General features: G+C 34.0%; 1 protein-coding gene and 1 pseudogene across 2 annotated transcripts in view; both read left to right on the forward strand.

Annotated features, from left to right (window-relative positions):
• The window catches only part of SEMA3C (semaphorin 3C), a 171,169-nt gene that overhangs the window by 144,436 nt on the left and 9,255 nt on the right, over positions 1-17,478 (forward strand). Inside the window, exons 13-15 of the mRNA XM_082692640.1 lie at positions 2,363-2,451; positions 6,444-6,485; positions 9,691-9,848. Coding sequence (XP_082548766.1) covers positions 2,363-2,451; positions 6,444-6,485; positions 9,691-9,848 — 289 coding nt within the window. The remainder of the gene's footprint in view (positions 1-2,362; positions 2,452-6,443; positions 6,486-9,690; positions 9,849-17,478) is intronic.
• Positions 3,357-4,270, forward strand: LOC309845805 (peptidyl-prolyl cis-trans isomerase A pseudogene; annotated as a pseudogene). Its single transcript has one exon. The product of its transcript is annotated as a peptidyl-prolyl cis-trans isomerase A pseudogene (transcript).

Genomic DNA, 17,478 nt, shown 5'->3' on the forward strand with positions numbered 1-17,478 from the left:
ACTACACAAATCCTGCCCAAGCTACTATAATTTCAAAGCTTTCATTTTAGGGATTTTGGTATATTTTATTCCCTCAGAAGTTTCCAAGGTTCTTGGTGATGAATTGTTAATAGAAACTGGGAGACACCTGCAACCACATTCATCCATTTTAATTGTGACATGTCTCTGCACAAGATCCCCAAATGTGTTTTCCCTTCAAACTTATACATGCATTACTTATCTTCCAAGAAAAATAGTACAAATTGTTATCAGGGCTGATTCTAAGGAAGCTGATCAGTAAAACAGAGAAATTTCAAAGCATTTTAGTTATACCTAGAGCTTTCAAGGCTTTGAGATTTTTATTTATCTTTGAATATGGCATAAGAAATGAATTTTAAATTACAGAATATAGTTTGAAACTTCTAAGATCAGGCACACATAATTTGTATCCTTACAGGATTCGGGGGTTGTTCTGGCAAAATCCCTTTATCTTGTTCTTCTGTACATTTTATTTTTTAGTGGGTTTTAATTTTTTAGCTGATAACACTATAAAGTAGAGTTTCTTTTTTATATTAAGAATTATTTTGAGGGACACCTGACTGGTTCAGTTAGAAGACCATCTGACTCTTGATCTTGTGGTTGTGAGTTTGAGCCCCACGTTGGGTATAGAAGTTACTTAAAAAAAAATTATTTTGAATCTTTCAATTAGGCTGGTAAGATAGAAAATGTAAATGTGAAATAGGATTTTTTTTTTCTTTTTTTAGAGCAATTGAGATGGGTCGGGGGTAGGGGCAGGGGGAAAGGATGAGAGAATCCTAAGAAGTCTCCATGACCAGCATAGAACCTGAGTGGGGCTCCATCTCAGGACCACGAGATCATGACCTGAGCAGAAATCAAGTGTCTGTTGCTTAACTGACTGAACCACCCAGGGTCCCCTCAAATGGGATCTTTTATGTCAGAGATAGTTCTGCTTGTGGAATACAGGCCAGTTTCAGATGTGGGATTTGGAAATTATGGTGTTTATCACAAAATGGCTCCTAGTTATAAATTTAGCCTTGTAAGACTCAGTTCAAATGAACTCTTTCTGGGAGTGGGGGGGCGGGATTGCAAGCAGGTTCCATGTCCATGGTGGAGATCTGATTGGGGCTTCATCTCAGGACCCCGAGATCATGACCTGAGTGGAAATCAAGAGTCCATTGCTTAACTGACTGAGCCACCCAGGCGCCCCTCAAATGAACTCTTATTGACATTTCTCAACAGAATTTAGAAATGTTCCAATATCTGTTGATGATAATTCATCTTTCTAAATTAGATACCCATAGTTACACACTCATAGTTAAAAATAATGACTTGATACTTAAGCTAGAGCTCATTAATTATTATAATAGAAACATATTTTGGTGAGGAAATCTATTCTTACTTTATCAAATAATTTACAAATTTGCTTTAACCGCACATTGCTGAATCTCAACTAGTTTCCTTTAAACCTAAAATGTATGTGATTGTTAGTGTGGCAAAATTTTATGCTTAGAAGTAGAAAATTATATGTGATGTATGAAACTATCTTAACTAAAAATATTGACATAAGTAACATTTTCTGTATGTATTACATTTATTGGGCATGTCTATTTTTGGCAATCTCATTGGAACTATGAGTAAATTTTTTATTTGCTTAAGTTTATTTGAACCATCTAATTTCATATTTTCCCCTGATTTTTAAGAATATCCAAAAACATTACCTGAATTTGTGTATGTGTGAAAATAGTAGAATTATTCTATGAATAGGTGTCCACATCTGATATGAGACCACAGTTACGTTTCTGCTCTGAAAATTATTTTGAATTGTGTGTGTCTGAAATATCTCACAACTATAGATTAAATGTAAATTTCTAGGACTATTGTTCATAATATTATCATAATAACTCATTTATAATAATCTTTTTTCTCAGATAAATCATTATGTGTCAAGGTTAACAAAACATGGGAGTGTCACTTTATAAAGTTTATAAAGTCATATAAGAGATTTAAGTAATATTCTTAAAGGCCAAACTTAAAATTATGTGTTAATATTTGAAAAATACACACTTGGTTCAGAAATAGAACTTTTGATTTAATAAGGCATTTGGGCATTCTCTTCTTTCTCATAGCTATGACTATACCAAATATGTACAGAATATCAGATGTCCATATTGGTTCATTTTGAGTCAATTTCAATATTCATTTACATAAATGAGATTTGTTTGGATGGCTCAATATATACAGCCTCTTTTTGATGACTCAGTAATTACATAAATAATATTCTAAATGCTAAGTCAGTGGTCTTACGTTTAAATGTCTTTCTTTCCTGCATCTCATTGTTTTGTTTTGTTTTCCTTTGGTTTAGATCGAGGCACTGTGCAGAAGGTGGTGGTTCTTCCCTCTAACAGCTCTGCCAGGGGTGAGCTCATTCTGGAGGAGCTGGAAGTCTTTAAGGTTTGAGCATCTCTTCTGTTCATCTCAGTACATACATGATGGATGGAATTCTTTCATCTTAGGGCCACTTGGGAGGAAAAAAAATATTTGATAAAGGATCAAATAAATATCATAAGTTTTTGAGGATAGGAAACACCAGATAAACTGAGAAATATAGAACAAATATTTTTCTGAAGGTTTTTTTTTTGTTGTTTTTCTTTTTTCTTTTGCATTTCAAGTTATCTTAACATTAAAAGATTCGCTTTTTCAACTATTATCACAACTCAAGGAATTTTGGTCATCATTACTTTTATAAATGAGTTGTTGTGGTCAAGGTCAAAAAGATTTGCCAGCAAAGGGCTTTTATCATTTGCTTCACAAGCCACTAAAATCCAAGTGCCTTACATTATTGATTGTTAGATAAACTTTCTCATATTTTTTTTTATCCAGGAATTTTAAGAAAACTGCTTTGTTTCCTCTTATTTTATGGCTTTCAACTCAAATGACATTCAAGTTACATAAAACAAACGTCGTCTCTTGATTGCTCAAAGCTTCATGTTCTGCTGAACTTGAGATTTCATTATTACTCTCTTTGTTCTTAAATTTCGGCTTAAGGAAAAGAAGAAGAAAGAAAAACAATACACGACATCAACAAAAAGGCACACAGTGGGAAGTTCAATCCTGTAAGACATCACCTGCTCTAGGCAGAGTGCATATTCTTTCTGGATCTGTGACTTGGGAGAGCAGATCTGTGGTGTCCCTTCTCTCCTTAAGATGTAAATCATTGTAGTTCAGGTGATTTCTCTGATAAACATTTGGAAAGATGGATAAACACAGCCAGAGAAGCTGTTAGGGTTGCAAAGATACTTTGGCATCGAATCAATCCTATTGCAGACTACTATTTCCAACTAAATCAATCAAGAGAAATGGCGGCAAAGATGCCGCCAGCATGGCCCGCCCTTGGTCAGCACCCCTGGGTCTTTGACATCACCTTGGACAGTGAGCCCTGGGGTTTGTCTCCTTCAAGCTGTTTCCAAAATTCCAAAGACAGCAGAGAACTTTCATGCTCTTAGCACTAGGGAGAAAAGATTTAGTAATAAAAATCCCTGCTTTACAGGGTTTTTCCAGGATTTCAGGGCCAGGGTAGTGATTTCATGGGCCATCGTGGCACTGGCTGCAAGTCGATCAATGGGGAGAAAGCTGATGATGAGAATTTCATCTGAAGCCCATGGGTCCTGGCACCTCATCTATGGCGAATGCTGGACCCAACACAAACGGTTTCTAGTTTTCATGAGCACTGCCAAGACTGAGTGGTTGGATGGCAAGCATGTGGTCTTTGGCAAGGTGAGGGAGGGCAGGAATATTGTGGAAGAGCTTTGGGTCCGAGAATGGCGAGACCAGCAAGAAGATCACCATTGCCGACTGTGGGCAAATCTAATAAATCTGACTCCTGTTTTATCTTAACTACTAGGCTATTCTTTCTGTAGCTTAGGTGAGCACCCCTTCACCCACATCTGCTCAAAATATCCTATAATTTCTGTGATCTCATTGCAGTCCTGTGGGTTCATATTTTCCTTAATCCCCTCCAAATCTAGCTGGATTGAAGATTTAAGTTCATGATGTAACATGATAAACAGCAACAAACCAAAACAAACAAATGGTCCATAGATATCCAAAGACCAGAGTCAGTCTTTAACTGAGTAAAGTTAGCACTTCAGGCCTCCCAGGAGCAGACTGTTGCTGGTTTAGTCAGTTGCTTTGCTTAGTTGAGTGAACTCAGGATATATTGACTTATTAATACAGGTTCCCATATTCACCAAAATTACTGAATTTATAAGCATATAAATGATCATGATGCCTTGTTTAGATTATGCTAATTCATTTTAAATGTAAAGAAATATTTTTTAAAAGTAACCAAATGAAATCTGAGGAACTCTGGAAAATTTTCCAGTATCTTGTTGAATTTATAATTTTAAATGCTAGACTCACTTTGGCATAAGGTTCTTTGTGATTAGTGTGTTAATATTGTGCTTACAAAATGTTAACTAGGTACATTCAAGTGTTTTTTTTCTATGCCTTGCTTTATAAAGGAATTGATTGTTTCATTAGATTAACCAAAAGTACATTATATATAAAATATTTTTTCCTCGTTCAGTTCAATACAGACAACTTGGCTAGCCAAAATAACATAAAGTACCTTATTCTGGAATTTGCTTGAAGAGAGCAAAAAATGCCATTGGCAGACCTTCATTTTTAATTCTGAAATATAATTTTTTGATAATCAGAAAACATTAAGTGAGTTTGACACAAACCCAAACATGTAAGTTATGGAAAGCTCTTAAAGAAATCGGAATCATTCTGGTCATGTGCTAACTACTTATAGTGCGTTATATGAGTTGTGCTAGTGTTATCATTATGAAGAATAAACTCTCAGTGGAACAACAGAGTCAGTCAAAATGCATATGGGGGACATCAGCCCAAGAGAGAGACTAAAAAAGTTTGAACTTTCTTGTGGACGTGTGTGCCAATGACTAATACAGCTAAATTGAGAGACACAGTTACCAAATACACTTACTTACTGTCTTCAACAGTGTTTGTGTCATATTTTCTGAGGTGAGGTAAAAATAACTGGGTGTCTATGATATACTGTGATTAGCACGTGAGGAAATAATGCATTTGAATGGAAACAAATTCCTAAGCGAAGTGTCACACTGATACACTGCAGAAAACTCCAACTCAATGTAACCTTAAAAAAACAGACTCTTTGTTTTTATAGAGTGCAGAACCATAATCTCTTTTAATCCTCTATTCAGAATATTTCCGGAAAATACATCCAGCTTCCTCAGACTTAACTTGAATTGGTGGTACAGCTATTAGTAGTTGCCTGGATGGATATAAATTGCAATACCTTTTTTGTATGCATATGTGTATTTCTAAGTTGTGATCAAAACACAATTGAGTGTTTAGATTGAGCTAATCTAATAATATCACCATTTTTTTCTTTTAAACATGTGTAAGAACACACACTTCCAGAACGTGAAATAATTGTAGGTACTGTTAATTTTGAGAGCTTGCTCTCACTTGCATTTTTCAAATAAAACTTCACAGATGATTATCAGGTTATCATGAGTCTAGTTTTTAACAGGAACTCATAATGTTTAAGAAGTAAACTCTATGAATAGAGTCACTTTCAAAAAGGATTACTGGGGTGCCTGGGTGGCTCAGTGGGTTAAGCCTCTGCCTTCGGCTCAGGTCATGATCTCAGGATCCTGGGATTGAGCCCCGCATTGGGCTCTTTGCTCAGCTGGGAGCCTGCTTCCCCCTCTCTCTGCCTACTTGTGATCTCAGTCTGTCAAATAAAATAAAATGATTTAGTAAAAAAAATTTTTTTAAAGGATTACTATTTCAGAAAATCTTTAGGTGCTTTCATTAATTCGCATTTATCAAAAGAGAACCTTTTCTAACTATTTCTTTTTTCCTTTTTTTTTCAAAGTTGTAAGATTTTTTTTTTTTTTTTCTAACAGTATCTCTTTGTTTGCAACAGGAAAATTAATAAGTATGATTCAGGCTAATATGTCTTTCCAAAGCAACATTTGGCAGCTACATGGTAGCTTCTTATGCAGATGCTTGAGTTGTGGGGGAAGAACATGAGTTGCCATTCCACAGCATCTTATCTACGCCCATCCAAACCTAAGTTTTATTCATTGCATTCAGTATTCCAAAATATAATTTTTTAATTCTTCCAAATTTCTTAGATTTTGTCTTTCTAAAGATTATATTGATGATGTGTTATAATTGCTACTTTTAAAAATATATCATATATATATAATCAGATATTTGTTAGCACAACAGAGGAAATGTACTTTAGAGACAACTATTGCTAAACTTTGAGTATTTGTGCATGTGTAGAGAAATGATGATGTCTTGAATTTTAAAAGACATGAGAATATCTTTAATGCAAATCTTTTTAAAGAATTATTTGAACAGCTAACAATTTTTTTTTAATTTTTCAGAATCGTGCTCCTATAACAACAATGAAAATCTCATCCAAGAAGGTAAAACAACTCCATTTTTATTTTCTTTACGTATTAAAAATTTTACTGTTGTGAATAATTTATTTTTTAATTTTAGAAAAATTAATATTAGCATTAGAAAAATAATTATTATTTACAATAACCACAAAATCACCTTTAATTTTGATGCATAGTTGACAGGCTATGAATAGAAGACAAAATAGGTCTATTTTGTATAAAAGCCCAGGAGAGCAGAACTTATAAATATATACTGCAAGATATCCCAACATTTTGTATATCCTATATATCCTGTTTTCTCAAATATTACAGTGTGTGAAGCCAACCAAAATAAAAATAATCTTTTGAATGAAGACTTTGGTATAATGTTTGGGCTACTATAGCATCACAAACATTCTCAGGGGCTTGGAATGAGTAATCAGTCCTCTTCCGAGTTCCTGCTGCTATCACTTGTTTGAAATGTGTAATGCATTCTTTTATACTTATTGCTAAAGAAGTGCTATTTTTTAGAGTTTATATGTGTCATTTAAAAAATCTGAATTCTCAGATCTAAACCATATAAGGAATTGGGTTTGAGGGAAGAAATGTTTGGCTATGATTATCAGAAATGTTTCATCTTCTAATTCATGCCTGCACAGGCAAATACACAATGATCAGAAAAAAAGGAAAAGCCCTATCCCAGTCTCTGCCTATGCAACGTATACACCTCTCCATCCCGCAAGGCGTTCTCTCTGGAAGAAAGTTCCAAAGTTCATATAGACAGAAATGGAGTAGGCTTCAGAGCACAATGGACGTGCATTTGAATCCCAACTTATCCATAAATTATGAATAAGTTGTTAAACTTCACTGACCTAAGTTTCTGCCTCTATATGGTAATGCTTTTCTCACAAAAGAGTTAATTTATATAAATTGCCTAAAATAAAGCAGGTCCTTCATAACTGCTGTTTCAAGAGCCTGAGACTTATTTTTCTTGGAATATGGAATAAAGGTTTTAAGTATTAGCACAACTGATGACATAAAGTTAGTGTTCTTTACCTTATTTGGTCTGTTACAGATGAAAGAATATTCCACAGTCAGTCCTGTACTCTTTTCACTTGACTCAATTTTATGAAGAAAAATAAATAGGGTACCATAGAGCAAAGATCTCATCTGTAAAAATGTTTGCATGGTGCATAACAAACATTTTCCCAAATAACAAGAAGCCATTCGTCATTTTCTCCAATGTCCCAGGGAGCTGATCCCAAGTCAGAATTGTCTTTGAAGTCAGTAGGGAAGCCCCTTGTTTACAGTAGTTTAATGCAAAGAGAAAGTATCGGAGCAAAATTCAAAATGAACACAGCCATTTATGTGGCCGAGTAGCCCAGTACACAGTTACAGTGACACATGTTACTATCCAGGCGGTAATTCAGCTGGTAGACTCATAGTTCACAATCCATTCCATTTAATTTCAATATGCAGTACACATACACACAGGGGAAAAAATGAGTATTAAATCTGTCTTCAACATCTTATATTGTAGATAATTAAAAATGTTTCTTTCAGTCATTAGATTTAGGGCAGGATAATTATTTCAGTTTTGGGAAACTCATTTGCACGTCTGGATACCTCATTATTTTTTCAGTGAGAAAGAAGTACAAATTGCCAACGGTATTTTACGTACATTTAAGCTCTCTGAATTTAGTGCCTTCCCTAGTCTTCAAATTATTTTATTTTCTATTTTATGCTTCTTTATTCTCTAATTTATTCTTGCATTCCATATAGCAGAAAATAGTTGGATTAATTTTTTAAAAAAGATAATTTCTAGAATGAAACTACTTGTATTCTTTCCTTAAGTAAAGCAGTTTCCTTAATTTAGCATAGCTGATGCTTTCATTATATTATTTATTAATGTACTCAATAAACACTTATTTGAAATGTTCTTAGAGAAATGGTTATTGTCAAAATACACCATTGTTTTTATACAGTTTGTCTCAACTGGGGATCAATCATTTTCAGCCCAATTTCTGCAAAATTAATTAATCTGAATAAAATGATTTTTTATTAGACAATAGACTGAGTTGTGATTCAAATGATTAATTAGAATTGACAATGTATAAGTTGATAGTTTGTTAACTGGTAATTTTCTCTACTACATTATTTATTCATTCATTGAGCTCTTAGGAGTCAGAAACTATTCTAAGTATTTCATGTGGAGTTAGCCCTTACATTTAGTTCTTAACATAATTCTATACGATAAGTATTGTATCATCCCAGTTTTACCCAAGAATGGCCTGAGATTCAGAAAAGTTGCATAGATGGTTGTGGTGGAGCTGGGATTTGAATCCTAGAAGTCTGCCTCCAGAACCAGACCAATGGTGCTCCTAAATTGCATGTAGGTGAATATGTATAGATGTCTTTTTGTGTGTTGCACATGTGGATATATTTGAGTTCCAGCTTAGAGATTCTCTGCTAATTTGAATCATACACTATCACTTCTTTAGAAAATAAGCATCAGTTAGAAACTTACCCTTTTCAACTCCTGAGAACCAATATATGCACAGAAAGAACTGGAGCAGTATCCTAAGAAGTTCTTGACATCCTGTAAATGAAGGAGAGGGAAATCTTTATTTATGACTTGGGATGCTGAAGATCACTGGATCACACAGCAAGTTTAAGACATGACTAAATATAAATACTGATATTCTTCTAAGTAATTTAAAAGTTACTCCAATGAGTAATATGCCACTTTCAAAGGCATGCAAAAAAAAAAAAAAAAAGTTTTTAAAAGTTTTTATCTAATACAGTGTACTTTTTCCCCTAAACTTAAAAATGCCCTTTATTTAAGACTTGACGTTTTCAAATTTACAAGGTGATGGGTTGCCAGATTTGAAGAAAAAGAAAACTGCCTTGTGCTTTCAAAAAATAAAGCAAGCATCATAATTTAAATCTATAACATATTAGCACAAATTTGAGAGAACAATAAATCCCAATGTTTCAAATGTATGACCATTGTACAGAGGGCCCTGAGTTGGTTTTTTTTTCCTTTTTCTTTTAACAGGAAAGTGGTAATATTATAGGCATATTAACATAAGAAAATTCTATTTATTTTGGCTTATACCCTCTGTGCTTTGCTTCTTGTTTTTAGTCTATTTTAAAATGAATCTCAGGGTGTATAGACATAATGCGTTCCTGCTGAAAGTCCTCTTTTAACGTCCACATCTGAATTAAATCATAATCATTCCTCCAATAGCAACAATTGTATGTGAGCTCCAATGAAGGGATTTCCCAAGTGTCTCTGCATCGCTGCCACATCTATGGTACAGCCTGTGCTGACTGCTGCCTGGCAAGGGACCCTTACTGTGCCTGGGATGGCCATTCGTGCTCTAGGTTCTACCCAACTGGGAAGCGGTGAGTACCAAACATTCAGCTGAAAGTCAAAACTGATGTTGCCAGATACTCCACATCATTAGAAAAAATTCTATTGCTTTATTCTTTAAAATAGCACTAGAAGTAGTAGCTATGTTTAGCATCATGTATAGTTATTGAATGAAGTAAATGGCTATAGTTTTAACTTGAAATTCTCACAGATATGTCGGAATACAGTACTTTGGAGACATTTCTTTCTCCTCTTAAAGCTCCTCCAGCAACACAATTTCCCCCTATGACCCAGCAAATTTTTTAAGCAGTATTTAATGTTTTCCACATTACCTAATTTTTTTGTATGCTTCTGTATATCATTAAATCCCACCTTCTTAGGGTTTCCCTGTGCCATTTAATTCTCCAATGATCAGAAGTTTGTCCTAGTTCAGGCAACAGGAACATTGTTCCAAAATGAGGTTTTTTTTTTTTACATTTGGTTTGAATTGCTTTCAGAACCTTGGTGACATGCTCTTACCTCTGAGAATGGGAAGTGCATGGTTGCTGGTCAGATTGAGAGAATAAGACAGTCTGAGACTGAATGCCATTTATCCTAGCAAAGACTTAGATGAGAAACTTAGAACCAACTAGTACACAAGTTGTGACACCAGTAGTGACACTGATTATAGAACAAAGAATATGCAGAATTTAGGGTCAGCCAAGATCAGAGCTATGGGTCAGTCAGGGTGATTAAGGGGGTGATATTTGAACAAGGACCTGAGTGTGATGAGGAATGACACCAAGTCATTATCTGGGGGGATAGCATTCCAGAGAGACAGAAGGACCAGAAATCTTTAAAGCTGTAGTGTGTCAAGATTGTTCAAGAAATAGCAACACGACTAATGGGACTATCATGGAATGAGAAAAAGGAAGGGTAGAAAGAAAATGAGCTCAGAATGGCATATGACATAGGATTTAGTGAGTCACTGAAGGCTTTTATAGAGTGAAATGGAAAACTACGGAGGGTCTTTGAGCACATGAATGATTTTTTTTTTTTTTTTTTTTTTTTTACATTTGGTTTGAAAAGCTCATTTGGTTGGGTTTGGCTAGGATTGCAGCCCTGGGGTAGGCAGGGGATGGGAGGAGAGGAGATAGAAGTTGCAAGGCAGTTAGGGCACTGTACCTTCAAAGTGAGATATAAGGAATTCTCACACAGGAATGATAGATGTGGAAATCGCACAAGGTCTGATTTGGGGTAGAGCTCAGTTAGAGAAATAGAAGACTCAAGAATGAACCAAGTTCTCAGAACTGAGCATATGCAGATGTAATTTCCTGAGAAACAGAAGACCAGGGGAGAAGCAGGTATGTGGAAGGAAAGATGATGCTAAAAGTATCTATGAGATATTCAAATGGAGAGGTTGAGTAGACAGTTAGAAATATGAATTTGGGATGCACAGGTGTGGCCTGGTCTGGATAATTTGAAAGTCTTTTGTTTTTAAAGACATGGAACATGAAGAGAACTCCTATTCTTTAAACCAGTAGTCCTTAGTATCTGTGTTTAAAGACCTGTGTTCTTCTGTGTCGTTTTGAGATTTAGGCAGGAAGTTTCTAGCCTCTTGATTTCTACATAGAATTTTTAGACCTCATTATCCTGAGATTTTCTGTTTGCACTAGACTGGAGATCTAAACTTGGACAAAGTATGAGGAAAGCAAATTCCAAATGTAATCTCAAATAAATGATTTTTGTAGTCATTGCTGATAAATTTTAATCATATTTGTTTTATACTCCCAATTACAATAGCAGTGATATTTAAAAATTATTACCATAACTGTTTCTAAGGTAATATATTTTTCTTGAGAAAGAGTTATAAAAATTGGCATATCTAATACCTGGAGTGTAATCTTCTATCTATTAAACAGATTTAAAGCTAAAGGAAGATGAAGCCTCACACTTTCTAAGAAAGAAAGTGCTATGAGGATCACAAAGTGAATCTTATCATATTTCTTTAGGCTTATCAGCCTCTCCTGTAATGTGGAGGAATTGGAGATGGTACTCTTTCCCTGCAAAACCTCCAGACCTAGGGTTTGGCAAACAAGCGTTTTCATTTAATAAACAAAGAATATTTCTCAAGTAAAATTTCATACCATATATAAACTATCATTGCATATTTGAGATTTTTGTTTACATTTTAGACATTTAGATTTTTGTTTACATTTTAGTTTCTGCTAAAATATGAGTTGACTCATTTGTTCTCCTATTCTCCTTCTAATTACAACCTCAGTAATCCTTTCTCAGATGCATATGTCAAGGTAGGTTCCACATTGTCATCCTAATGCCACAAATTTGATCTTGATCATGTCCTTGTAATCAATAAAGAGCTGAAATTGTCTTGCAATTTTTAATGTTGCAATGTCATGCCTGGTATGAAATCAGGTATCACAGAAAAAAAAAAAAAAATTCAGTAAAGTTACAGGGTACAAAATCAACAAACAAAAACCTATACATGACTAATGAGCTACCAGAAAGAGAATTTAAGAAAACAATCCCATTTATAATTGCACCAAAAGAATAAAATACCTAGGCATAAATTTAACCAAGGAGGTAAAAGACCCCTACACTGAACTATAAGACATTGATTAAAGAAATTGAAGACACAAATAAATGGAAAGATAATTGACATTCATGGAGGGGTAGAATGAATATTATTAAAATGGCCATACTACCCAAAGGAATCTGCAGATTCAATACAATCCCTAAGAAAACTCCGTTAGCATTTTTCATTGGATTAGAACAATCCTAATATTTGTATGGAGTCATGAAAGACTCCGAATACCCAAAGCAATATTGAGAAAGAACAAAGCTGGAGGCATCGTGCACCTTGACTTCCAACTATATTACAAAGCTGTAATAATCAAAACAGTATGCTATTGTCATAAAAAAAGACACATAGATCCACATGATTTATGTGAGAGCCCAGAAATAAATCCATACATATATGGTTAATTAATTTACAACATAAAAGGCAAGAATATACAATGGGGAAAGGCAGTCTCTTCAATAAATGGTGCTGAGAAAACTGAGCAACCACATGCAAAATAATGAAACTAGACTACTATCTTACATTATAGATGAAACTTAACTCAAAAGGTTTAAGGACTTGAATGTAAGACCTGAAACCATAAAACTCCTAGAAGAAAACATAGGCATGAAGCTCCTTGATAGGTCATGATGAGTTTTTAGAACTTATACAACTGAGTATTCAAAAGACAAGCAATCTGACTTAAAAAGTGGGCAGATCTGAATAGGCATTTTTCCAAAGAAGACATACAGTTTGCCAGCATGTTGTGAAAAGATGCTCAGTGTCACTAATCATCAGGGAAATGCAAATGAAAACCACAGGATCTCACCTCACATCTGTCAGAATGGGTATTATCAAAAAACAATAAATAACAAATATTGGAGAGGATGTGGAATCTTAATTGGTGCAACCACTATGAAAAACAGTATGATGTTTCCTTAAAAAATTAAATATAGAACTACCATATGATCCAGCAATTTCATTTCTGGATATTTATCTGAAGAAAACAAAAACAATAATTTGAAAAGATAGATGCACCATCATGTTCACTGCAGCATTGTTTTCAATAGTCAAGACATGGAAACGACCTAAGTGTTCTTCAACAGATGAATGAGTAAAGATGTAAACACACACACACACACACACACACACACACCACACACACACACAAGAATACTACTTTGCCATAAAACAGAATTCAGTCTTGCCATTTGTGGAATGGATACCTTGAGGCCATATGGTGAGTGAAATAATTCAGAGAAAGACATATAGTGCATGATCTCACTTCTATATGGAGTTTTGAAAATAACAAAAAAACAGGCTCATGGAGATAGAGAACAGATTAGTGGTTCTCAAAGATGGGGTAGGGGGTAGGAAAAATGAGCAAAGGGGGTCAAAAGGCACAAACTTCCAGTTATAAAATAATTAAGTCATGGAGATGTAATGTACAGCATGGTAACTATAGTTAATAATACTGTATTGCCTGTTTGAAATTTCATAATAGAATAGTACATCTTACAAGTACTTACCGCAAGGAAAAGAATTTTGTGACTACCTATGAGAATAGATGATATCTAGACTTATTGTGGTTATTTCACTATATATCAATCATATATTTTATATATATATATATATATATATATAATATATATACTTTTTTAAATTGAGAAATAATTGACATATAACATTATATTAGTTTCAGATATACAACATGAATGGGTGTACACCTGAAACTAATATAATGTTATATGTCAATTATTTCTCAATTTAATGAAGTATAAGCAGGAGGGAAAAAGTATGGGTTGAAAGAGAAGGTACTAATCATTTAAAGAGCTATCAGAATCTCTAGCAGTGTCTTAATTCTATAATTAAAAGCTGAAAAATCTCTATCATTCTATCTTTCTATCTTTCTATAACCTATCTTATTCCTTGGCCTACTCTCACCCATCTTTGGCTAGCACAATGAAAGTTTCATTACAAGTATCTATATTGTTTAACTTCTCAAAATTATTTTAAAACTTAAACATATAGTGAATGCAAAACATGTTTGCTGAATTAACTATTTCCTAAATTCTCATATATAATATTTTTAAGTGATTATATAATAATAATAATAATGATGATCACTTGTATTTTCCATACCAGTTTTCTTTAATAGTGTTAACTTACCTATTTTATTTCTATTGTGCTGTCTACCTATCTGGAACACAAAGATTATGTGGAGGAGTTCATAGGAATGAAAATCAAAAAGGTGTCCTTTGTATGGAATAAGAATTACAGTGATACTTGGAAATCTATGGAGTATATATATTTTGATATAATAAAGTTGTTAAATATCATTGGCTCTGTAGTTTCTCTTTTTTTTCAAGTTTGCTTATGGTAAATAATACAAGCAATTTTCTTTTTCATTCTCAAGTATCATAAATATTTGTGCATTTGTATCCAAATACTGCAATTTAATCTCAAATGTTATTTATTTTGGATTCATACATGCACTTAGAAATTGTATTCTAAGACAGGATAATCAGTTCAATCTTCAAGTAAATATCTGTTTTACATACAAGAACAAAATGATTTCATTGTTTATCTGAAGGATTATACTATAAAGAAGAAAACATTGGAAACTTGAGCTCAAATCCTAAACCTACATTCACATATATTACTCTGCCTACCAGCTTTTGCAATGCTATATGACTATCCTAAAGGGATTCTACAAATATAAAAAATGTCAGATAGCTGTCTTGCTGATCTCATCATTTAGGCCAAGCCATAATGATTTTTTTTCTGTAAAGACTGTCTGGAAGCTATGTGATCCCATAAATTTGGGTTCCCCAGCTATGCAAACCATAACATAGTACTGGTCACAGGACAATCAATTTAACTATTGTGAGTGATAGTGCTTCTCTAGATGGCTGAAAATGACTACTTCAGCCCTAAGAACTCTCACATGGTGCTCATATAATATCGTGTACTCACAAGTTGATTGGTAGTAAATAATGCCATGGCTTGGAAATATAGCAAATGTAATGCGGTGAAAAGCTGATATAGGGTTATAGGAGCTATTCTAGAGTAAAGCATGAATTGTATTTCCTGAAACAAGAGTGACTTCCACTAGTTTATGTGTGTGTTGTTGTATTAGAAATTAAAATTGAGGGGCGCCTGGGTGTGTCAGTCAGTTAAGCATCTGCCTTCGGCTCAGGTTGTGAGCAGGGATTGAGGTCCATGTCAGGCTCGCTTCTCAACAGGGAGTCGGCTTCTCCCTTTCCCTCAACCCCTCCCCCATTTGTGCAGGTGTGCTCTCTCTTTCTCCCTCACATAAACAGATAAAATCTTTAAATATATATTTTTATATATTTCTATATAAGTATATAAATATATATTTATTTATTTTTAAATCTTTAAATATATATATGACATAAAATTATATACCTGTATTTCCATAGAGAGATTTACATGAACCGTTGAATACACAAACTATTATTTGTTGTAACCTTAAAATGACCTTTTTCACTATTGATGATTTTGAGATTAGTTTCACTTTGTAAATTTAATAATCTTTGTGATATTTTAATATTTCTGCTCTTCTCACTGAATGTTATAATTTATCTTTAACAATAAAAATATTGAGACTTAACAGATGACCAATTAAGTCAGATGCTCATTTATATATACTTCAGAGCCTTGATAGTAAACAATCAATGTATCCCTGTATTCCTGATATTTGAAGAGTAGATCTTTTCCTTTTCTCTTTCTCTCCCTCTCATTGAAGACTTTTATTTATTTATTTATTTAGAGGAAAAAAAGCACATTCAGGGATTGGGAGGAGAAGGAGAGAGAATTTGAAATAGACTCTGCACAGGGATTGATCTCACCACTAGGAACTGTGACCTGAGCTAAAACCAAGGGTCAGAACCTCAACCAACTGAACCACCCAGAGAGCTCACTTTCTCTCTCTCTCGCTCTCTCTCTCTTTTTAAGATTTTATTTATTTATTTGACATAGAGACATAGCAAGACAGGGAACAGAAGCCGGGTAAGTGGGAGACCAGAGAGCTCACTTTCTCTCTCTCTCTCTCTTTCTTTTTTTTTAAGATTTTATTTATTTATTTGACACAGACATAGCAAGACAGGGAACAGAAGCGGGGTAAGTGGGAGAGGGAGAAGCAGGCTTCCGGCTGAGCAGGGAGCCCAATGCAGGGCTCAATCCCAGGACTCTGGGATCATGACCTGAACTGAAGGCAGACACTTAACAACTGAGCCATCCAGATGCTCCTCACTTTTTCTTTCTTGTAACAATCTTCATACCCATGATTTATTGCTAAGAGAATTTCAGTTGCTTTATTTTGTTTTGTTTCACTGTGTGATACAATTGAAACTATTATATGTATTAGTTTCAATTGTATATTCAATACTATATATATATATATATAGTATATACAAAATGTATATATATATTATATATACAAAAATACATATTTTGAGTATGAATATTTTGAATCTAAGACTCAGGAAATTAATTCGTATTAAAATAATTTAAAACATTGATTTAACTAATGGCCAACTTATGAAGAATGTAACTGAATTTTGAAATGCTTAATTGATGATACATAATAACTAAAATGCAATAAGTGAACTTTGGTCCTGACTAAACTTTTCTTTTTTTTAAGATTTTATTTATTTATCTGACAGAGAGAGACACAGAAAGAGAGGGAACACAAGCAGAGGGAATGGGAGAGGGAGAAGCAGGCTTCCCGCCAAGCTGGGAGCCTGATGTGGGGCGCGATCCCAGGATGCTGGGATCAGGACCTAAGCTGAAGGCAGATACTTAATGAGCCACCCAGGCGCCCCCTAACTAAACTTTAAAAAATTCATAAGGGATGTTTAGAAGACAATTAAGGAAATTTTAACATAAAATATGTATTGTATGATATTATGGAATATTCATATATTTAGCATGATAATTATACTGTTGTTATGTAGGAAAATCAGAAGATTCATGCTGAAGTATTGAGGAATGAAGCATTATGTCTGCAATTTATTTTCTAAAGATTTTCATATATGTGCATAAAGTATATATACAACATAAAACTTGCATGTTAGGGG

This window comes from Mustela nivalis, assembly GCF_964662115.1.
Source record: "Mustela nivalis genome assembly, chromosome: 12".
Taxonomy (NCBI): domain Eukaryota; kingdom Metazoa; phylum Chordata; class Mammalia; order Carnivora; family Mustelidae; genus Mustela; species Mustela nivalis.